This window comes from Megalops cyprinoides, chromosome 4, assembly GCF_013368585.1.
Source record: "Megalops cyprinoides isolate fMegCyp1 chromosome 4, fMegCyp1.pri, whole genome shotgun sequence".
Taxonomy (NCBI): Eukaryota; Metazoa; Chordata; class Actinopteri; order Elopiformes; family Megalopidae; genus Megalops; species Megalops cyprinoides.
The window spans coordinates 29,285,519-29,309,768 of record NC_050586.1 but is presented as its reverse complement, the minus strand read 5'-3'; the positions used below and the strand labels follow the sequence as shown (position 1 = coordinate 29,309,768).

The 24,250-nt window shown below is 43.4% G+C and overlaps 1 protein-coding gene across 1 annotated transcript; it reads right to left on the bottom strand.

Annotated features, from left to right (window-relative positions):
* Positions 1-6,989: 6,989 nt before the first annotated feature.
* Positions 6,990-22,690, bottom strand: LOC118776452 (neuroendocrine convertase 1-like). Its single transcript, XM_036526810.1, has 14 exons — positions 22,496-22,690; positions 20,188-20,292; positions 19,067-19,192; positions 15,569-15,715; positions 14,179-14,255; positions 12,300-12,388; positions 11,436-11,608; positions 10,936-11,148; positions 10,552-10,652; positions 9,771-10,004; positions 8,568-8,725; positions 8,093-8,226; positions 7,733-7,876; positions 6,990-7,340 (listed from the first exon to the last, which is right to left on the bottom strand). Exons 1-14 carry the CDS (start codon positions 22,688-22,690, stop codon positions 6,990-6,992), a joined length of 2,247 nt encoding a protein of 748 aa, XP_036382703.1.
* Between the last annotated feature and the right edge of the window lie 1,560 nt (positions 22,691-24,250).

The following is a 24,250-nucleotide window of genomic DNA, read 5'->3' as shown; positions in this document are numbered from 1 at the left end:
GATCATGTTGTGATGTGGCAGAGCTTTGCCTTTGAAAAAGGTCAAAAATGGATGCTTAAAGGTGGCCTTCTAAGCTCACAGTTGAATGAGAGCTGCAGCCTGACACCTGATAGACCAGATGGCCTCCACCCAGGATTAGAGTGCTCTGGGCCACAAGAGGGGCAGTGGAAGGTCATTGCCATGGAGACTGCAATGGAAGACCCAGAGGATATTATCTGTCTTTACTTCATCCAGAACCAGCACTTGCCCTGTGAAGTTCTTACAGGGCACTCTGACAATTATACTGTAACTGTTCGCCCTATGGTGGAGGAGCTGGTGGACACCCAATTGTGGTACTGGGATGGAAACTTCCTAATGCATGCGAAGACCGGACTAGGCTTAGGCGTTATTGGGGACTCCAGTCAAAACAATGAGGCAACTTTAATGGAAATGAACATTCTTAAAGAGAACAACACATGGGTCAGGGATGATGAATACATCCAATTTCACAATTGTTCACTGACTCTGGACACCGAGAATGATGGAGCAGTCAAAGTTTGTCCACCACAGTCAAACACTGTTCAAAAGTGGATATTTATTAGAGAAGACGAAGCTTTGAACAACTCGGAGACATCACATTGTGAAGAAAAAACACCAGAACGAAATATGTATTTCATCAAGAGCCCTGCCCAGCCCTGCAAGCTTCTGACAGCAACAGCTAAAGGAAAAAGTCCTCGTTTTCAGCATTTTGATGAGGATATCATACACATGCAGCTGTGGTATTGGGACAGAGATCATCTTTTGAGTGCTGGCTCCAACCTGGCTTTACATGTCCAACCTAAGGAGCATGGGGCTTTAATGGTTGTTTTGTGGGATCAGTATGCTTTTGCAAAACAGCAAAAATGGAAAATGCAGGGCAAAGTTCTGAGAAGCCAGCAAGGGGAAGACTGTGTCCTGACTGTGGAAAGTGGGTTGAATACATCCTGTACCCAATACAACAACCTGAATGCACAACACTGGCTACTCCTGGAGCATCAACCTAATTCGAGCAGCCTAGAAACAGTTGCCTGTTTCTATTTCATTAGGAACCAGCACCAGTCCTGTGAGTACTTGACGGGGTTCTCAGAAGGGAGCCCGGTACTCCTACGCCCTGTACTGGATGAACTTCTAGAGAACCAGCTGTGGTTCTGGGATGGGTCCCGGCTCACCAATGTGAAAAGCGGTCTGGTGCTTGACAGAAGTGAAGCTTCATCTGCTGATGTTGTTTTACAGAAGAGAGGCAGCCTTGAGCTGAACCACACCCAGCTGTGGATGAGCCATGAATCACAGATCCGGCCATTGTTTGAGGACTCAGACGTTCTAGATGTCAATACATATGACAATGGAAAGATAGAACTCAGTAAGAGAAGCAGCATCATTACTCAGCAGTGGATATTTGTAGAAATGACTGAAGCACAGAAAAGTATAGAGTTACTGTCTTGTGGAGGGCAACACAAAGATCCACCCCTGTTCTTCCTGAAGAACGAGGCCAGACCATGCGAGCTACTGTCTGCAGAACAGGAGGAGAAGACCTTGCAATTCCAAGCCTTTGATGAGGAGAAACTAGGACAGCAGCTGTGGTACTGGGAAAACTCACACCTAGTGAACCTGGGCACGGGTCTTTCCTTACAACATGGGCAGCAAGTGTCACTCTGGCATACAGCCACCTTTGCCAACAGCCAGAGGTGGAAAAAGGGGAGTGTCCATATTACACCACAGCAAAACCCAGACTGCGCTCTTGATGTTTCTTATAGCACCGAGACCGAAGTGATACTGACCTGCAATTCCACAAAAGCTTTGAAATCTCAGAGCTGGAAAGAGGTGGCCTTTGATGAGAGCTTGGAAAATCTAGATGATTTGGTGTGTTTGTATTTCATCAGGAACAGCATGCAACCTTGCGAGCTGCTGACAGGCTTTGAAGGAGGAGAGGCTGTGAAAGTACGGCCGTGGGACCCCCAGCTCAGCCAGCTGTGGTACTGGGAGGGACAGCACCTGGTCAACAGGGACAGCCACTTAGTCTTGGATCAGACTCTGAGTGGGGACATTGTAAAGCTGGCTGAGAAGCACAGTGGGCGGAGTCAGCAAAAGTGGCAGCAGGTCTATGACAATGATAGCATGTATATTCAGTCACTCGGGGCCCACACTGTGCTAGACCTCCATGGCCCCAATGTGGGCTTGTTGCTGAAGGCTGAGAAGCAGAGCCAGCACTGGACTCTGGTGCTGAGAGAGCAGGGGCTGAAGGACAATAGCCTCCTCCACTGCCAGCCCAATCGCACCAACATCATGCTGTACCTGGTGAAAAACGAGCAGCACCCCTGCCATCTGCTCACACAGGTAGAATATGGAAACCTGGCTTTGCACAAATTCAGCGAGGACCTTGTCAGCCAGCAGCTCTGGTTCTGGGAGGGAAGCCACATCCTCAGCGCCTCCGACTACCTGGCTCTCAGCGCTAAAGACCTGCTCACTGTCCAGTCCAGTCAGGTGTCACTGAAGATGAAGTACAGCTATGAGCTCTTCCAGATGTGGGAGAAAGACGGGAAGCTTGTTCGATCGCACCTGAGAGACAAAACACTGGTTTTAGCATCAGCTGGAGAGGAAGTGGTGCTCCAGTCCTCTGATGATAGAGATGCACAGTCATGGACATGGCTGCACCCCAAAGATGTGCAAAATGATATGAAGCTGGTTACCAGATGCTCACGGTGCTACGACAAAGGGGAAGAGATAGCAGCTGAGGTGATTGGTTTCATTCCCTTCATATCTATCATATACAACCTCATCCGGTCAGCTGTTTATGCAGGAAAAGGCTGTAATAAAGTAGCTTTGGAGAGCCTTCAGAATGCTGCCATTGATGTGGCCGTAGATTTAGCTGTTGCTTTCACTGCTGGTGCAGCCTCTTCTGTGGCATACGGGGTCAAAACAGGAGCTAAACTGGGTGCTAAGCTGGGACTGAAGGCATTTGGAAAAGCAGTAAAGGCCTCTGTGAAAGTCAACGTCCATGTGTGGAAGGTGAGCGCAAAAACAGTCATGAAAAAGGGCGTAAAGAAATCCATTCATACAGCTCTGAAAAACAGTCTGAAGTCAGTGAAAAACACTGTAAAATCAGTGAAGCACCTCTCCTTCAGCACTGCCAAAGGAGTGAAAAAGATCTCTGTCAAGAGTTATCGCTTGGGGAAGACAGTACGAAAACAACTGAAAAATATTTCAGGGAGAAAAACCTTCAAAATCCCGCAAAAAACTCTGTCTGAGCTCTCCATCAAAAAGGTCTCTGTAAACATTGGCAAGAATATAAAGGCCGGATCCAAAATCCTGCAAAAGAAGCTGAAGGCCATGGGGAATGAGCTTGCCTCTAAGGCAGAGAAGAGGGTGAAAGAATTTGATGACATCAAACGATCAAAGGGTAAAACGCTGAGAAGGTGCAGACGTTCCCCTTCAGACATTGAGTGCATTCCTACAGGTAAGAATAGTCCAACAGAAGGCCGACAGAATGAAGGCCAACAGAAGGAAGGCCAAAAGAATGAAGGCCGACAGAATGAAGGCCGACAGAATGAAGGCCAACAGAAGGAAGGCCAAAAGAATGAAGGCCAACAGAACGAAGGCCAAAAGAATGAAGGCCAAAAGAACGAAGGCCAACAGAATGAAGGCCAAAAGAATGAAGGCCAACAGAATATGCAGGTAACAACACCGCTAACAGAACTAGAAATGGAGCGAAATAGGTTCTTAGCAGAGAAACTTGGTGTAAATGAACAGGATTTAACAGGACATATATTGACGGAATATGAAAACATTAATCCTAAAAAACTTCTGGAGGACTTATTGAATAAGAATAAAATGACAAGGGACCAAAATGTTAAAAATACCTTTGTAGAAATGAAAAAAGACATTCTCAAACAATACAGATCTGCACACAACAAGGACTTAAAGTCAAATAGTCAGCATTCTTACATCTACACAACCGATGAGACAAAAAAACTGAAATTGGTTGCAGAAGCTCATCTCGGAGATATAAATGGGAAAGTGCCGGGTCGAAAGCATAAAACACGTACACACACTGAACTACACTTATATCACATTACAGAGGATTTTAAACCTGAAAGGAGCATATACTGGTTCACCAAAAACTCTCCATGTCTGACTCCTTCAGCAGTGGGAGGTAAACCCTGCTTTAATGTCATTCTAGAAAAATGTAAAAAATGGTTTGAGAAAATACAAGGAAAATGTTTTGTAGCATTTGACAAATATTGGGGCTTCAATGGAAGAAAATTTAATGGACAAGATTTAAACAAAAACATTTTCCTGAAAACCCTCGATGACAAACGTTTTTTGGGCGACTTTGAAGAATTTCAGAAGTATGCGACATTTGTTGACCTGGGCTAAGGCATTATAGCACGTCCCAAAATTTAGTGCCCCATAACTGCACCCTCCCTCTAGCTCGACCTAATTTAGCAGCTCCCTGATTGGACATTTGCTGAGGCTTTCCTTCATTTAATCACCATGCAGAGCACACATTTCACAACAATATTCTAAATCAATGAGGCCAACTTTAAAGTTGTGTTGGCCATGGATGATGGTTTGGTAAAAACTGATTATGAATAGGACAAAAGTAAACACAGAAATGTGGCCATAGACCATTTTGTTAGATATCAATTGTGTCTGATTTTTTTTCTTTTGATATGTTACAATTCATACAAATTTCTAACTTCAAATCACTTGTTTGATTGAGGCTAAGTTTGTAACCTTTGATAATGTAACCTTGGGAATTAAAATGTTTGGATTATTTCTCTATTTCTCTTGTCTCTTATTTCTTTTTTACGGTTTTCATCCTTTAGCATCTATTTTTGCAGACCTAGAGTGTCCATACCAATCACTTTGGCACGCAGTTGGATATTGTTGGATAGTTACTTATGAGATTCAGACATTGATAGACCTGGATGCTTACTAATGAGATGCATTCACAAAGCTGACCACTGTACATGCATTTACACTTGATGAAATGTAAAGTTCCTTTTCCAGACACCCTCTGCCATGACCCATTATGAGGGACAGTACCTAGGGCAAGAGGACAAAAACTCAGCCTTCATGTTGGTCCGAGGATTCCTGTTGTCATATATCCTAGGATGGACTTTTCTTGACCTCTTTTTGACCTCTGTGTTAAAGTTATGTATTCCTCCCTCAAAGGATGTTTTTGTGGAGGTTTTTTGACACCAAAGGTTACATCTTGTAGGTTGATTTAACATTACCTTTGTGCAGTCTCCTATGTTCCTAAAGCAAAAAGAAATCCAAAGATGCAAGAGGTCAATATGAATTTTTAATTATCAAATAGAAAAAAACAACCATTTCAGCTAGCTAAATATTTTATGAATATAAATATATATTACAACAAAACAGATACAATATACATTTACCGAATAAAAATAAAAAAATAATCATTCCAAGAGCTTTTTGCAATCACCCATGTTAACACACATATGTATGTATAGACATTAGAGAAGTGGGTGGCGGTCATTCAAGATCGACTACATTCCCCATGAACCTACTCCAAGAGAGGGGAATAACATCAGGGCTATACAACACCTTTAACAGTGTAACAGTGTGTGATAAAGTGGCACATGCACATTTGAACAAAATATCCACTTTCTTTTATGTAAAACAGTTTACTATTACAATAAATATCCATTTGTATCTGTACATAATAACACACTATGATCCATAGTGTGTCCTGCTGCCATACTGTACAGCAAACGACCAAGTGATACACATTATTGAATAAGAACCACAAGCTATGGAGGATGCAGTATTTCAGGGAAGGCCACCCTGCACATGACATAACAATGAGCTCTGAGTTCAAAGCTTGACAAATCCTAAAGTTTATTCACTATCATGCAGATACCTCAAAGACTGTATTGCATAGAAACCTGCACTTCTATTTATTGAGTCATTGTGTTCTCCCTTCTGTTGCACTTTTCTGGTTGAAGACAATGTTTTATTAATAGAAAAAAAAAATCATCTTCATTGACACAGTCATTAAGTACATGGGAAATGATTACATGTTTTTATTCTTTTAAGTCTGTATTTTGTTTTTATGAATTACTAAAAAAAACATCTATGTTTAAATAAAACTGCAATTAAAATTTAATTTAAACTTATTTGTGTTGTTCAGGAAGTTATACATGACATGTAATTTCATTTTTTCATTATTCACTTTCTCTGTTGTTTAAAATACAGATATGCAACTTCTTTGTAGTTTGTGAAGTTGTGGATAATTTACATTAGAAAATCTTAAATGAGAAATAACTCCTTTAAGAGACATTTAAAGATCATTAAAAAATTCTAAATATAACTAACAACTCTTATGTGAATAACTCTCCGTTTAGCCCTAGCAGCATTTTTAGAATTTGTGAGAAAATAGTCATTCATTTACAGCTCTTATTCAAAACAAAAGTGCAAAATAATCACTAAATAATTGTGTGGGATGATGTGTGAAATGAAACAAACTCTGTGGCTGGATACACAGGAGAGACACATAGGGGGTAGAACAGGATTGTTTTTCTCTCAGTCTCTTACAGGGGCAGAAAATTCTACTGCATACAGCACTGTTTTCATTCTCTAAACAGATGTGTCAAAGTAGGAGAGAGAGTCTTATAGGGGAAAGCTACTTTTGGCCTCTTTTTTTGCCATAAAGAACATTGACATGAACTGAGTTGTAAAAAGGCACTGTTGGCCTATTTCGGTAATATTAAGTCTAATGCTCACTTAAAGAAAGTGGTACATAAGGCTACTCATGCAGCTTAAGTCTTTCAATGCATGTTGAACGACAGCCAAAAACAAACAGGCCAACAGGAAAAGAGTATTTTTACTTTTACTGGAAGAGCTTACATTACATCATCTCTAGCCCTTCCCTCAGACTCACTACCACATCTCTCATTTGCCCATCGCTCAGATGCTGTGATCTCTGGCGCCCTCTGCTGTCCACATCACCGGCTGGTATTCGTGAGCATAGTGAGGAGGGTCTGGATTAGCGTGTTGTCTCTGTGCCCATTGGGCTCGCGGTACAGCACATCGCTGTAGTCACTGGGCTGGCTGCCCTCCAAGCCCTCATGCTTACTGAGCAGGTCCAGGGCCTGGTAGAGGTTTTGGGAGGCGAGGGATGGGACGGCAGTCTCCGCTTCTGGCCTGCTGCTGCTGGCTTGGCTTTGGCTGGGTGAGGGCTGCCTCTCAATGGCTGCTTTGAGGAGCTGTATGAGGGCATCGAAGGGGGTTCCCCCGGGGGAGGGTCCAGGAGAGGGGTGGGCTTTCAGAGGTACGTGGGGCTCTGTAGGGTTCTCCTAAAGACAGAGGATGAGAGAGAGTTACAGAGGTGCTTTTTAGGATGTCATCACTGATGACTCAGAAGCCATTAGCATCATAAAGACATAAAAATGTGTAAGTGATATGGTCACAACCCTGGTGGCCAGTTTAATATTTACTAATATAGAAATAATGATGTTGAATATAAATAATGGTTATTTGCAGTTCAATTTCAATTTGATTTCCTGTTTTTGACTAGACAAAGGTGTGTGTGTGTGTTTGTGCATCTGCTTGTGTGTATGCATCTGTGTGCGTTTCTACATATGTGTGTGTCTTTGTTTGTATGTGTGTGTGTGCATAAATTTGTGTATATGTAAGAATGTCTGTGTGGTTTATGCATGTGTCTGTGTGTAAAAATGCTTCCCTGTACCTCCATCAGGCCCCTGCGGTCATTTTGCACAGCGTTATAGGGCGTGTACACCCTTTCCGTCTTCATGTGCTCTGGCCGCTCTGATGTGCCGTGTAGGATCAGCCTCCAGTCAACGATGCGGCCCTCGTTTGTCGTTCGTCCAGACTTCGGCGGCAGATGGAGGAAGGAGAGGAGAGTGAGGGAGACGCAGGGATATCTAAACCCTCTCATTCCCTACATTCCCACACAGCCAGAGACAGCAGAGACATGATTGCAGGGAAAACATGCTGTCTCTGTGTCAGACAGCTCCTGCAGTTCACTGGATTGTCGCTGTGTCTGCAGGAGGCCTGGGGCCTTGGTGGGAGGCGGAGCTTCACTCACCACGTCTGTGATGGTGAGGGTCCAGGTGCCAGAGGGGTTCTCCCCCCAGGTGTGCACGGACATGAAGTTCCAGTTCTTGAAGCCGCTGGAGGACGTGTCCCTCTCTCTTTCTGTCAGCAGCACAGCGCTGGTACCTGGAGGGGTGTGAAGGTCACACACACAGCTGTCAGTGAGTGTAATCCTGTGAGTGTTAACACTACTGCCACACTGAGAGCACTGCAGTCACTTGCATATCATTACACTTAATAAAGCCACTATATCACTGCTATGAACCTGAGTGTGGTAGAATTGTAACATTTCTTTCTGAGAAGAAATCCAGACTTCCTGATCTAGTGTTGCCATCATACAGTGGCAATTTCACACTTTTCACCAGCAGACTGCTGCAGAATGCTCAGCACCAGCTGTATGGCAGCACAGGTACCTGCAGGTGTGTATCAGTGAGCTCAGGTGTGCAGTGTGAGGTGTGTGTCAGTACCTGAGGGGGAGGTGAGTGTGATACGCAGGTCTCCTCTCCGAGTGTACTCGATGCTGGACTCCAGTTGCACATGCTCCAGGGATACGATGGCATTCTCGTCCCCAGCGCAGGCCCTCGTGGGGATCTCAATTCTTATCTCGCTGTCTGTTTTTAATGCCCTGAGAGAGAGGCCCAATGAATTGATACATGAATAAACGCAGTCAGGATATTCAAAATCACTCCCTGTGACGGACTGATGATGGATCCTCTGATGGGTTTCGTGTGAAAGGAGAGAAAACCCTCCAGCAGGGCACTCCACCCTCAAGAGGTGGCTCTGAGACGGACGGGGTCAATGGCTGATGCATCCAATACAAAACTGCTCAGATCTAGACCAGAACATCGCTCACAGCTCACAGCCAAAACAAAGTTCATACACACCCGTACTGCATTGAAAAAACATTTGGCGCAACTTAAAAAAATACAGGGCTGGAATTATTAATTTATACATACGAAGAATATCTGAATATGCTGCAGCAAAAGCAGTGCAACACACAGAAATTATGCCTTTAATAATAAAAGCTTATATTGCATTATAGTGCTCACAGGAAGCAATTGTGGGATATTTTATTGTTTAATGCTTTTCTGGATTACCGCTCAGATTATGAAAGCATTTCTGTACCCCCTCCACCCCGTACAATAAAAACTGAAAACCCTTTTGTTCAAGCAGACGCAGTCTGGAAATAATCACCGGATTGACTTGGTAACCCGCTAACCCCATCCCTCTTAACCTGGTACTCGCACACAGATGCAGCACAAAGCAGCACACTATGAGTCACTGTTCCACATAATGCATCACCCAACGCTTTCATCTTTCTTTTCCTCCTCTGAAAGTAAGTGAACATTTTATCCCTAGCTCCACTACACACCAGTGCTACCTAAACACATGGTTATTTGCTGACCTGTCCTGCCATCGTGCTGTGTACCGCATGTCAAATCCATACGCCTCCTCGTTTTACATATGCTTTCTACCTATCCCTATTTTCTATCCTATCCAAATCCTATTCCAAAAAACACTCTATACTAGTTTAGCACTTAACTCAGTATTTACTGACCCCTTGTAGTACTTTTTGATGACGTAATGTAATGTAATGTTCGCTCGGCAGAGCCAGCTCCCCCATCTACCTGCAGCCACCTGCATGATGGGTGAACCCCCCCATCCTTTACCTGGGCTGGAAGGTGCTGTCCCTCACGACACACTGCTTCTTCTCTGGAACGTGTTTCCACACCTTGGGGTCAGCCAGATCCACCAGGGCCTTGGCGTTGAGAAGCCCGAACCCGAAGCGGCTGTTCACCATGAGCCCAGCGCCGTTCTTCTTCCAACCTGGGTTGTTGGCCAGGGGGTCGAACTCTGAGGTCCATACCACCAGATGCTGGAGGTCCCGCCACGTAAGGGCAGGGCTGTGTGGACACATGTCAATGAGCTTTTGTGCCAGATGTCATCTAGATGACAATTTTTTATGTCTATATCCTCTGACATTAAAGTACTGTCCAAACGTATCTCTTCGGCACTTCTGTTTTCTTGACACATAAAACAGCATGCTATTACTTTACCTACATTTTCTCTATGTTACTGTTCTTTCTTCAAACTAAAAGCACACATTGGGTGTCCAAACCAAATCCTAGCAGAAGCCACAAATGCATGCTCTCTACTGCTGCTCTTATTGCATGCAACTCACTGCGTATACATTGTGACTTTTTTACTGTTATATTATTTTTTTTGCTTTAGCTGATTCTAGTGCAATGCACCAAATTTGTTATCTTTTATATTAAATATTGCACAACATCAATTACAAATAAAAACATTATGTAAACCCCTAACTAAGATTATCGTTTTGGTTTCTCCTCCCATCATTTTAACTGATAGCAGCTGGCATTCACAGCATTGGCTAATGTGGCATGGGCGAATGCGTGGGCTCGGGTTAATCCAAACGAAAGAGCAACTTACTTCTGCTCCAGGGCCAGGGCGAAAATCCCAGCAGCCAATGGGGCAGAGGCAGACGTACCAGTGTGTGTCTCTGTGCATTGGTTGTGCAGGTCTGCACTGGTCTGAGAAACAAAATGACGTCACAATACTCTTAATGGGTGGTACTGAGCCGAAGGAAAAAGTACACAATCAGACAGAGAGACAGTGAAGAGAACAAAGAGAAGGGAAAAAGAAGAGAGGGCACAAGAGCCGGTGTTTGGCAGGGAAGAAGCAGAATGAGGGAATGGAGAGAGGAAAGAGGAAAGAGGGGAGGAGACGAAAGGGGAGAGGGAAACAGACAGGTGCAGGGCGGGGTGTTGGGTGATGGTGGCAGAGCGTCATGCAGGGAGGGTGGCGGCAACTCACAATTCGCTGGTCACTGTAGTCGCCACTGCTGTAGGCGGTGGCCAGGGTGGAGGAGCACTTCTCAGCGTACCAGGGGGACAGCCCCTGCTGGGAGGCACTGCTGATAGAGATGGTGTAAATGCTGTCCGTGTAGCCATCACAGTCACAGTTGTCCCCCTGCCGACCCCCGTTCCCTGACGCCCACACAAAGATGGAGCCCTTCCCGCCACGCCCCTGGAGAGCAGGGAGAAATGGGGGATAAGGCACAAAAAAAATTACGGGGGCAGAGCTCTGTATCCGCACCGTAAACCGAACAACTGACAACACTGGCCTTACAGAACAGAAAATGGCATAGTAAGATTAGGGCAATGGGTCTCAACCTCAACACCACTGTGTATTGGACCATGTGCCGGAACCAGGAGGTGAGTTTGAGGACCTGACCAAACCCCAGCAGCGAGTGAAATGTGACCCGCTCACAGAACACCAGAGCGGACTTTCGGGGTGTCTCTGATCCTTCTCACCTTCTGGATGCCATACTCAAAGGCCTTCTGCGCCAAGCGCCCGGGACCTTCCACTGTTTTCCCGTCGTCATTGGGACCCCAGCTGGCGCTGTAGATGTCAACGTGATCGGGGTTAAAGCCGATGGAGCTCGCCTCAATGGCGTCAGTCACAATCCCATCCAGCATCCGAATTCCTGAGAGGAACAGGGAAAGCGAAAGACAGACAGAGGGTGGGGGGGGGGGAAATTAGTCTGTTATGGTCATGCTTTAAATACTTTGGAGACACTGACACAGACACAGAAATGATACACACACAAATGTGGTGTTAGGTGAGTAAAGCTAATTTGAGGCCCTTGAATCCCTTGAGAGAGTGATAAAGCGACAGACATAGGGAAACAGAGTTTCCCACTGTCAAAATGACAGCTGAGTGGACCTCCAGTATCTCCTCCTATAATGAAACGCACAGAGACAGGTGCAGTGTTGTTTATGGTAGACAGAGTTTTCATTCCAGGTGCGTCCTGGTTCAGTGGACTTTTTCTGGTTTCACTGCTCATGTCCAAATCTGTTCTGAAATTATTTTTGGCTGTCCTAATTCCTAACGGCCTAATTATTCAATTCAGACAATTCAGCGATTGTCTCTCAGTGGCCTCGGTTGCCCTGACCCACTTTAACACAGAAACACAATGGCAGACAAGCCACATGAACCATGCAACAAAATGGAACCTTTTCACTGACAGTGAGCAGCTTTGCCGATCTTTACAGTATATGGATGGATGACCTGTCGCAAGGGCTGGGTGGATAGGAGCCATCCAGACAACATGCAGATGAGTGTGTCTGTGCAGCCATGGTGAAAAAAAGCCCTTTGCCTAAGGAGAGCTCCCTTACCTCCGACTTTGGCATTGTATGCCACACCTACTCCACACTTGTTGTTGTTAGCTTGCATGGCGATTTCTCCGGCACATCGTGTCCCATGCCTGCAAGCACATACATGGTAGGTTTAAGTCACCAGCAGACTGAGGGACCAGTCTTAGTGGAGTGGAGAGTGAAGAATGCTCAGCACCACCTGTATGGCAGCACAGGTACCTGCAGGTGTGTATCAATGAGCTCAGGTGTGCAGTGTGAGGTGTGTGTCAGTACCTGAGGGGGAGGTAAGTTTAAGTCATTGCACGAAAGAAAAAAAAAAACCTCTGTAAATCTGGGCCACCCCTGCAAAACTGTTCAATAAGACTGGTGAGTCTATAACACAGTTAAACCAATGCCCCACAGAAGCCAATAGGATTATCAGTAGACATGACAAGAGATGTGCGTGGTGTGGCTATTGATTGTGTATTGGTTGGAGCACAGGACTCTGGACCCAAGGGATGCATGCTTAAATCCCAGTTAGTATACACATGTTGTATCCATATGCCCTTCAGCTGAAATGTCTAAAACCAAATAACAGCTGTAGACATTGGCAATAAAATCGTAAGGCAAACAGCAGTAAGCATTATACAGCCAAGAGCGGAGATATGTGTGTTTCAGCTTGTCACACACTCTGGGGCCAGTTCAGATTGAGTGGGTGAAGTCACACATGGCTCAAAGCTTGATCTCGATCTACATTCTTCCTGTCTTCATGTCTGTAAGCCGGAAAAAAAACACCCGCGCAGACCGTTACCAGGGCGATTAAAATGCATTAATCTAAACAAGCTGCGATTGTGGGCATTATGAATGGTTGCAATACACCGTAAAAGTGGTTTTACATGGATGAAGAAGAAAGGATTAATACAGGAAATGAGAGCAGGAAGGGTGTGATTAAAAGTAGGGTATATATTCTGCCTAATTTAGCCTTATAATGCCCACAACCAATCTATCAAATTGTCACAGGGTGGTCTAGACCACACTATTTTCAGAGGGAGTCTGAGTGAGAGTGAATGGGAAAGAATGAAGACTTATTCCCTGATGCCATGCACTCTAGGTAACCTCCTGGAAATACATCACTTAGCATTTTCCCTGTTCACATTTCTCAGCCACAGTTACCCCTTTCCACTCTGTTGCTGTGTGTACCGACTCTGAGTTACACAATCGCTTACACAAGAGCACCACACTGACAAAAGATCAGACAGCGAGTGCGTGGGGTGTGTGCAGGTGTGAGTGCATGTCAGAACCACCATTGTTAGGCATATGCTCAGGTAGCTACAAATAGTGACATGTAGGACTGGTGATCAGTGAGTCATCTGACCAAACACAGTGTGGGAGTGAGACATTTGGAGAACAAGACACCTGAGAAAATGTGAGGGAGGGACGATACAGCAACGATACAGACGCTCTGCCGATCGAACCCAAATTCACATGCTGGAGCTGCCATTCAGCAATGTCTCATTGTACATACATCCTTGTTACTGTTCAACAGTTTGGTTTGGGTGGCCACCATAATGCCTGCTCTGCTTGTTCTGTGACAGATGGTTGTTAAAGGAGGATCACCAGGATTCTGGGGGGCAGGTGAACCATGTCTATGTTATCTTTCGTCCATTTGTAACTGTGACCAATGGAGCTCAGGACCAACACACCCAACATCCAACATCCTGTCACTGCGCTCCCCTTCTCACATGTTGTAGATGTAATCTTAAATTTGGTACAGATCAGGAGAGACTCTGCGTTATGCCTGTACAGCAGAGCCTATACTGATATACTGTATCTTGACTTTTTTTTATCTGTTTTATTTTCTTTTCAGAAGATATGGTGTTCTTTTTGCAGCTGTGAGCAAACACAACTCATGGTGTCTTACTTGTTCTCATTGGTGGAGTCGTATCTGGGAAAGGGGTCGGGATCGTTGTCGTTGAAGTCGTAACTCGCAGCTGGATCCTGGAAAGGAGGGACACGGATTATGCATTCAGGTGCAGGTGTTATGCAATTGCTTTATTCTGCTGGTAAATTCACACCTGCAAGCCAGAAACGAGGTCAGAAATAATCATTAACACTTCATTCAAACACAGTTTCACAGTCTCTGAAGTCAGTGCCCCAGATATAACACATTCATTGTAAAAAAAATCTTTACTTTGTTTTTATCTCTGAGATATGTACGGTCGGGCAGTGATACACATTATGTTTAATCATTTAGCAGACACTCTTATCCAGAGTGACTTAGAGAACTGCACACAAGAAGGTTAGGCTAAGAGCAGACAGAGTACAAAGTCATCAGTGTCGCAATCAATAGTAGGAGTCATGACATAACATACAAAGAAAGGCAGCAGAAATTTATCACAACCTACTATTTTGTAATTCACAGAGCTACACTTATTTTGTTAGTTGTAGTATTTTTTTCTTAGCTGATACTCTTTTAGCACATGTATTAGGATAACGGATTGGACTTTTAAGGCAAAACATTGATACAATTACAATTCAATACAATTCATATTAATTAAGACAGTTCAGTGCAGATTGGCCTCATATGAATGAAAGCTTTCAGGTGAACGCAAATCCACCAAACTGGCAACACTGCTTGGCTCACTCAATTAGCTAAGGCCCTCTTAATTAAGGAGCTTTAATTACTGCAGAGACTCTGGGTCTGTTTTTGTTTGTGCTGACATTGTCTGTCACTCTTGTAGCCTTGAGGACGATACGTGCTTGGATCTCCGTGTGTGTATCCTCACTGTATACAGATGCCCTTCCAACATCACAGCAATTTTGTTTCTAGGTTAGAGGGGCATCTCAGTGTGCCTGAAACAGGGGGTTCAACACCTGCACATGGAAACAGAACAACTATACTGGTTGTATAACAAAACCCCATACTCTTCAGTTACATTATGATTATTGCCAGGTGAATAAACTACCTTGCTTGGCCTCATCGTAATGGCTGACTAACCTGAAGAGATCCAGCCTGTTGCCCTCTCACCAAATTCCACCATTAGGATAGATATCTTTTAACACTGTCACTCTTGCATAGTTTTGCCACAGGCAGGTATCAGTATGGGAATGCTCTTATTCAGCTGGGGTAGCTTCCATCAAGTTTGCTGTGGAAATTTACTGACACAACTGTAATGGATAAAGCCCCCCTGGCAAGTTCAACTTACTGTAGAAGTTTTCTGACATGATTTTTTATGTTGACAGGCCTCGACAACACTGAGGGGCTTTTGCACAGTTCACTTGGATGCAAACAGTCATGGAAATGCTCTTACATAGTTGGGGTAAATGTCCGTGTGGTTCCACTCCAGGCCGTCATCCAGCACGGTGATGACCACACCCTTCCCGGTGATCCCCTTCTTCCACACAGGAATGACGTGGAGGTCCAGTTTTGGGAGGGAGGGGGATGTCCTGGTGTCTTGCTTGAATGAACAGCGGTGAAGGAAAAGAAAAAGGGAGGGGGAAGAAGGAGAGAAGAAGTGAACAAAAGGGTGTCTGTTGCCATAGCCACTGAAGATAGAAGCAGTTTGGAGGGTTGATCATACTGAGGCTGAAGCAACTCTCATGATTCATAAATTGTTTTGATTGTTATGCTGTTTTGTTATTTATACATGTCAACAAAAAATAGGTTGAATTTAAATGCTGATTGTTCTGTGGGTAGGGAACCTTTGGCATGCTGGAATCTTATCACAGCAGGAGAATCGCTTGAGCCATCTGGCAACAAGCAGTGAATCAGTTTGACATGCACAGCTCTGTGAGAGGTGGGCGACTGAATTTAAATTCCAGCCTTAATTGGAAAATCAGTGACAAAGAGGGAGACTGAGAGAGATAGCCATGGACAGAGAGAAAGGGAGAGAGAAACAGAGGGTGAGAGAAAGAGAAAGCGATAAATTATTCCTCTTGAGGACTGGATGATTCATAGCTGGGAGACTAATGAATAAATTAATCAATCTAAGATGCTCTGTTGTACTGATCTCAGGCATTAGCTGCAGAGAGAGGTCTCCTTGCACCGACTTATCCCTGCCATACTCTGTATCTATGCCCTGGGGAAAACAGAGGGTGGCTGGTGCTCTTTGCCCTCTCCCTCTAAAGGTGAATGTCAACTCACACCAACGCAGCCCATGAAGTCATGAAGAGGGAATATAAAAACCCTTAGCCCAAGTCATGAAGCTATGGTTGCTTGGTAGCCAAAACATTCTATTTGCTGGTTTCCTCACTGAGGCCTTATAATGTGTTTGGATTGGATTTTGCTGAAACATTGCATTATGGGAACTGCCAGTCAAAATGAGATGAAACTGCAGCTGCAATAGTATCACTGTAATCCATGATGAACAAACTCTGTGAAATAAGGAGATGACACAATAATGCATGTTGTGCATTGCATACACACATACACACATACACACATGCGCAAACACGTACACACATATACACATATACACCCACAGACACACCTACACACACACACACATGCAAACACACACACACACATGGTACAGCTTAGTACGGTTAGGAGTTGTGAAGAACACAGCTCACTTTTATCCCCTTGATGACGACACTTGTATAAGAAATAACCAATCTGAGAAAACCATTCATTGTAACTCATTTGACACATATTGTTTAAAATATAAATGGCTGATCTGAGTTATTAGAAATATTGCTTCATGACTGAGAATATGTCTTAATCTTGAGCTGTATAGGATAAGAGAAACATTGCGTGTTTAGTCTTATTCCAGGGGGATACTCTTAATGACAAAGCATCTGTCATTTCCATCAGAATAATGTGCTAGAAGGACTAATATTTTACCAGGACACAGCTAGCAACTAATATTCTCACATAGACTAACAGAGATCAGGACTATTTGAAATATTTAACTTTATTTTGTTTAGACTGACCAAACCAACATTACCTGGTATAAGATTTCATTTTTGTGTGTTTTTCTACCTGTCAATCAGGGAGTTCCATCAATAGACTGGCTGTCTGGTTGGCATGGCAGTGTTTTGTTTGACCACAGCTGCTGGGTCTGTTTTTCAGGCTTCCAGCAGATTTAACCGAATTAGCGCACTGTGCCGTCTTTACTCACTTACTCTGATTGGTTCTCAAAGTTGGGCACATCTGTCTGATGGCCATTAGTCCTGGTAACATCTGCTAATCACATTGACAGGACTGTCGAGGGAGAAAATGTGCTCCTGACAAATGGGAAGCGGGGGGACACAGTAGCGTACACTCGGTTTGTGAGTTTTGTGCACTGTAAACACGTTGGCTATACTTGATTTAAACTACCATGCCAATAAAGATCTGATTTGAGAGAGCACAGAAGGGAGAGAGTGAGCGAGAGAGAGAGAGAGAGAGAGAGAGAGAGAGAAAGTGAGAAGGAGAGCGGGAGAAGGAGAGAGAGGGAGAAGGAGGGAGAGTGAGCGAGACAGAGAGAGGGAGATGAAGGGACAGAGAGGAAGGGAAGCACAATGAAGCTCTTAGACCAATCATTTTCCTCCTTCTCGCTCTATAAATACTTCAGCTGAGATAAAATGCTCAAACATCATCAGTTAGGTTGACTCTGCCTTTTTGATGATGCAAACCCTGACACACACAGTGCACCACTCACATTGTACACTACAGCTCTACTCAGTCCATCAAACACACACTGAAACAACTACATTCCTATAGCGAATCAGTACACTTCACACTCTTTGACACTGCTGTTCTTTGCTTTTTCATCTCCTGATTGCCTACTCAGCGGTCTCCGGAATAACTCAAATGGGTTTCTTGCCACATTAAAGCTGGAATTTTCTCCCATCTCTCACTCATATTTCATAGTCATGTTCCAATGCTTTCTATGATACAAACACATGAAGTGCATATGTCCTGCCAAAAAAGACTGCCTTTTAAAAGAAGATATTACCCTGTTACAGACACACTCCAAATATGCCCATCTCTATTGTGATCAATGTGGTTGCCTTGGCGATCAAGGCTGAAATCCTCAGAAAACAAACCAACTCAGCCAGAGAAATGATGCAACGGCACTGATACTGCATTCTCATTGTGGCAAACAAGGACAAAAACCTACTTCAGCTGAGCCTTTTCAATGATGAATGCCTTCCTGTCATTGTAAATGTAGAACACAAACTTAGGTGCCCAACTGAGGAAATATTTTTGTCATGAAGCAGAAACGTTGAAAAGCTTTCGAAAAGGTATGTGGAAAATCATTTGTCAGCAGTTGTGATCCAGTATACATTTGCAATTCTATATTTGTTATTATTTTTTCAAAAGAATAAAAATACGATTTGTTGAACTTTTCACCTGATGTGAAATCTGGGAATTCAGCTTGTGTTTGTCTTAACCAGTCAACAGTGTTGTCTTCCTTTAATTTTAATTGCAATGTTAATGTAAATATTTTAAGGGTATTATCAGCTAAGATTCAGATTACTGAAGGAGAGGTTAAATGTCAGAAAGACAGTAAAGAGTACAGCTTGCTGGATGTCATCAACACATTCCAAAATCATGGCAGCTTTTTTCAGGGTACTATTCATACTTCCTCTGAGTTTAAAATAGACTGTTAGTGTCTGTTTTGTACTTCACGCCTGTCACTGGTACATTCTACAGATGGAAGAGTGAGTCTCTCAATCACTAACTTCTTTGATAAATCAAATGATTATGATCAGATCAGTCAGTCACCAACAGCAGAAGCTAGTTCTGGGGTTCACAAAGCCTCGCTCTCGTTTGAGCAGTGCTTGGGGTCAGCCAGTGGGCCGTTGATGGACGGGAAACTCACCAGGTACCACTGCTGTGACCACATGGGGTCATCAAAAAGTTTGTCTGCCGAGCAGGTGGAGCACTCTGCCCCCAACGGTGCTCTCTTCCCGCGCTGCTTCTCGTACTGCTGTTCTGCCCATGACACCTTGACGGACAAACAGGAAAGAGCTATCATGTTACATACACACACACGCTTGTACTGAACACACACAAGCAAACACTGGCACACATGCACACACACACGCACACACATACAGACAATCACCTTCACTGAGGACAGACAGACAGGTGGTATATTGCACTGTGTCAGTGTTTTAAATATTACTATGCTCATGAAGCACATAGCCTCAGGAGGTCAACTGCTATAGCTCTGCCATTGTCCTGTCACAGAACAGCTTGCTAATACAGGCTTAATACTTCAGACACAAGCTGTTCCTGTCTTCCTCAGAAATGAAACAGAATCCCTTCTTTTGAGACATTTCTCCATCATCATCTGTTCATCAGCTACCCCACGTCATAGTTGTTATTCTTGCAAGGCTGTGGAGCGTAACATGTCAGTTTGTTTGCTGATCCATTCACTAACAGCACCATTGAAACAGAAGAAAGCCTATTACGCACTGCATGTGCCATGCAAAGACAATAAGAAATCATTTCAACAAGTGTACAAAACAAGCCTCGTGAATTTCCCTGAGTTGTGACGGCTGCTTTATGATTCATGGTTATTATTACTGTAATACTTGCGAAGATATTTAGTGTGCGTGATGTGGCGGGTCCGGATGTCAGCCGGCTCCAGGAAATGAATTCTCATTTTGCGTCTTTCCCTGATTGTAAAGAACTGTCCTGCTACCATCTGAGATGGTGTGATGAGGCCCAGATGGCATTTTCAGAGTCATTATCAAATGAAGAACATGGAAATCGTTTATCACCAGGGAAAAAAAACCATACATGGTCTTATCCGTTATGTCAAAATTATAAGGAAAGAAATGGCTATCCTCCCTATGTGATTAGACCATCTTGCAACATTTGGCTGTATTGAAGGTTCCATATAACCAGCCTGTCAGTTAGCTTTCATAGACTTTCGCCCATTTAGAGAGAAGGTTGGAGATAGAAGGAAAACATTTCAAAACATAGAAGACATACCCTTTCATCCTCGGAAAGCTGTTTGGTGATGTGGTCAGCAGTTCTTCTTGTCCGCCTAGGATGACTACGGTGTTTGAGTAAGTAATGGTTCTCCAGTGCCCCTATCTGTAGATATGTGAGAAATAAAACATACACACACACACATATATATCATATAGGCTATATTACATTCTCTCAACATTGAGGGGAACCCCTCAAACCTACACAAATGGTTTAGAGGCTGAGCACAAAATGGTCCCCTGTGAATATGAGCACGCAGTTACATTGCTTTCCATACGTATACAAACAATTCGTTGGTCTAACCTACTGCGTATTGCATACTGTTTTAATGCATACTGACCCCGTAGCCACCCTCTCACTTATCCTTTTGCACTATGGATAATAGCTCGCTTGTTACGTAAGACCGGCGCTGGATTCATTCACATGCTATCAATTAAAAAGGACGTAATCCGTGGAATTTTAAAGCGGATTTAAGAAATGTACGATATGTAGGTTGTGACCTTTCCATTTCCCTACATCTGTCAGACGAACGCGACGCCGTCACGCACGCCAAGAAATCACAGGAAAATATTACTTGCGAGGGCGTGGCACTGCTCATCAAAACGCGTTTCCGGGGCTTTGGGGAAACGGATGAAATCACTTTAAAGCAAACGAACTGGGTCGCACGGCGCTCGAAGAGAGGAATTTGAAATGAACCTCAAACTGTGATTCGTCCTGCAGGCAAGGGATTGCATCCCTGGTCTTGGAACGACAGACGTGCTTCTTCTTTCTGTAAAAAACTAATTACATTATTTGATGAAATAATAGGCTAAACTAATTCAGATGAACAGGTTCTAAAGGAACTCGTTATTTCAACGTTCGGACGAACCCAGAGAAAAAGGCAGTGTTGTGGCATTCCGGGACTGAAAGTTACAGATCTTGTCATAAGCTATGGAGATGCTTGCCAGTATTAATGGGCGTTTCTATTGACCTTTTTTAATCGTACATACTGGTGGAGATATTCATGACAACCTGAACAGCTGTAAACTAGAGACGGCTTATAGCCTACAGTAATCTTTTTGTTACGTGACAGCCCACAACCAACGTTAGTAGGACTGTAATAATGTCAGTGTAGGTATTACTCTCTTTAATTCCCATTGTAATGGCAGACACAGACTTCAATTGAAAAATGTACTCGTTTTCCATATATACTTTGTCACGTGACAGATTACATGCTGTGAGGTAATGAGCTACTTTTTAAAAGCATTGCATTTTGGTCATCGCGTGATTTATGAGCTTGTCATATCTTGAAATCGTAATATGTTGTTAATTTAATGTGTTTGCTTCTGTTGCAAAACTATTATGTCCACTAATGTGTGTTCATTATTCAGCTTTGGCTAGATCTTAAGTGTTGGAAGAAATGTATAGCCACTCCATGGAGATGCTTTGACAGAATTAGGTTATTAACTTGCGTAGGTGAGAAAATACACATTTAAATGGAGCGGATAGTGCGCAAACACACGGCAACTGGCAATATTAGCCATGTCAACGCCACATATAAGACTCATAACTGTCAGGCTCCTGCATGTATTTCAAAAGCTTTCACTTTTCTGACCTCGTAAATGTTACATTCTTGATCAAAATCAATCTGTATTCCGCACTCTCTCTCTCTCCCATACAGTACTCTGCCATTAACGTAAAAAAACATGTAACACACGAAATCTTCTAACCCCATAGCAAGATCTCAACACTGCCACAAAGTTACAGCAGCGGCCAGTAAATGGAAAGGATTAGTTGTGAATCTTGCATGAGACGCAATAGAGAAGGTGCGTCCGATGATAATCCAGAAAAATGGATGTCGGTAAAAAGCATGGTTTAAAAATATGAACCTTCGCCTCTAGTTTAGATGACAGTTTCAATACGTAAAAATGAACCAATAGTACAAGATTCGTCGTGTCTAATTCTGATTGTGCACTCGAGAAAGAGTAGTTTCATTATATTTAACTTATGCAGACTATTAAAAAAGTACACTTACGATTTCAGTTATTGCTGCAATCTGGATGAAAAACAGGACTAGCTCTCATCCAGGCTGAGACTAAACCTGTACCATCCAAAGCCATGCGTACATTTACAACAGAGGCGAACAGTTTGGGTATTTTAGAGATAGTTGGATCTCCTTCTTCCATACATCGCAATTTAGCCTTTTATATTTATTGGGAAAGAACGTTAAACCTAATCGCATTCCTTATGGTTGTGATTTTATACTCTGCTGCAACGCTGTCGGATGTTGTTTGAGCAGAGATCACTTATCGCACAGTTGCCAGCTTACCTGTCTAACCAGCTCGTAGCCCAGTTCACGGGCGATTGCCTTAGCTGCGTCAGGTCCGCCCGGTATCTCCACCGCCCATTCATTGATGTACTGCCTGTCCCCAAAATCGAGGACAGTAGCGTCAGCGGCGCAAAGGACAGCACAGATGATCACGAGCGCAGAACACATCACCGACGGGTGACATCTCGCTTCCATTGCAGATTCAAACAGATGCATTAAAATATTTACAGTCTGCATGAAAACCACCTGGGATCACCTACACAAAGAAACAATATCGAAACTACAAAATAAAAGTGTGTGTTTTGTCTCCTTCTTCACTTTTCCTCTTTATGGCTGTAAGATGTCATATGTCTGTTTAAGTCTAACTGCTGACTGAATATGTGGCTGCTGAGAAGAAATGCTCCTCTTGCCCCCAAGATGCCTTCATGAGTAAACGTGGAAAACTGCCGAGTTAACCACGGCAATAAAGAAAAATGTTTACACGTCAGAGTACGAACGGCTTTGACGTCACTTTCGAGTCTACCTGTAATATTCTAGTCTCGAGGCAGGCGGGAAGAACGGGAAGAATATTGGCGATGGAGGAGGGACAAATCATTAAGAGCTTCGCTCATTCTTGATTACAGAGAAGGAAGCAGTCATGAATTTGTAGCTGAAACAGGCATCTCCTTCGAAATAAAGAAATAAACAGTTTTTAGCCAAGAGTAATTTTGCATTATATCCGAATGTATCTGTGTTTCTGTTTGTTTGGATATATGTGTATAAGTGTGCGCCAGTTATCGTTATTGAACACACACACAGAGATTGTTCTAAAATACACGCACAGTATGTTAAATGTGCACGGTCCTATATCTGTCTATTAATTTTTTTCTAAATATTATGTTACGTGTCCTTCAAAATCCTATGCCTGGCGCTGGTACATGCAAATAATGATTATTAAATAATTATTTTTCCAATAATCCTATCCTATCCAGTGTTTCAGCACCTCAGATTTGGACAGCTCCCTGGAGCGTCCGGGCAAAGTATAGCAGACGTCGAAATACAAACCAGCAACATCGTGAAAAGCATTCGACAGGAGAGAGACTCATCGACTGTCCAGGAAAAACAAATTAATTAGGCTAAGGTAATCAAAACAGCCCGAGAGTAAGTTTCTGTATTGTGGGGAATTTGCTTTGTGGCAAATTAGGCGAGCGCGAGCGCCTGTGGCTTTATTAATTTTCTGATGCTTTTTGAGGAATGACGCGAAAAGGTGCTTGTGTGAGGAACTGCTGGTACACCTACTGCAAATGGCCGTAAAAAGATACAATAAAAGGATCGTAAAGGATCGAGTTACCGACAAGCCCTCATGACGTTTTCCCGGGGTTGGAGATATATATATATGTGTGTGTGTGTGTGTGTGTATATATATATATATATGTATGTATGTATATGACCGTTGCTTTGGCGCACAGTGAGAAATAATCAGTCCAATCTCAGCTACTCAGTAATTCGGCTTTTGAAGTACATGAAAATATAACTTTAAAAGGGAACAACATACGATAATTAGCGCGGTGGTAAAAAGAGAGCACAGAACAAAAGGGGACAAAAATAAACTTTTTACAAATATTTACATACAGTATGTGGTCAATAATGAAACAGTGCTTTGGCAATCAGAGAAGAGTTGAGAATAGGCATGACACCATTTGAAAAGGACACTCTAAATACAAAGCAGAGCAGAACGGCTGAGCAAAACGCTGGCTGTAGAACTCTGAATCAGTT

What these genes read in the sequence shown, in the direction of transcription:
- LOC118776452 (XM_036526810.1), bottom strand. Translation starts at nt 22,690, where the DNA reads ATGGAAGCGAGATGTCACCCGTCGGTGATGTGTTCTGCGCTCGTGATC. An exon ending in GCTACGAGCTGGTTAGACAG is followed by an intron (nt 20,293 to 22,495) that starts GTAAGCTGGCAA and finishes ACATATCTACAG; the next exon opens with ATAGGGGCACTGGAGAACCA. An exon ending in CACACTCACCTCCCCCTCAG is followed by an intron (nt 8,227 to 8,567) that starts GTACTGACACAC and finishes ACACCCCTCCAG; the next exon opens with GTACCAGCGCTGTGCTGCTG.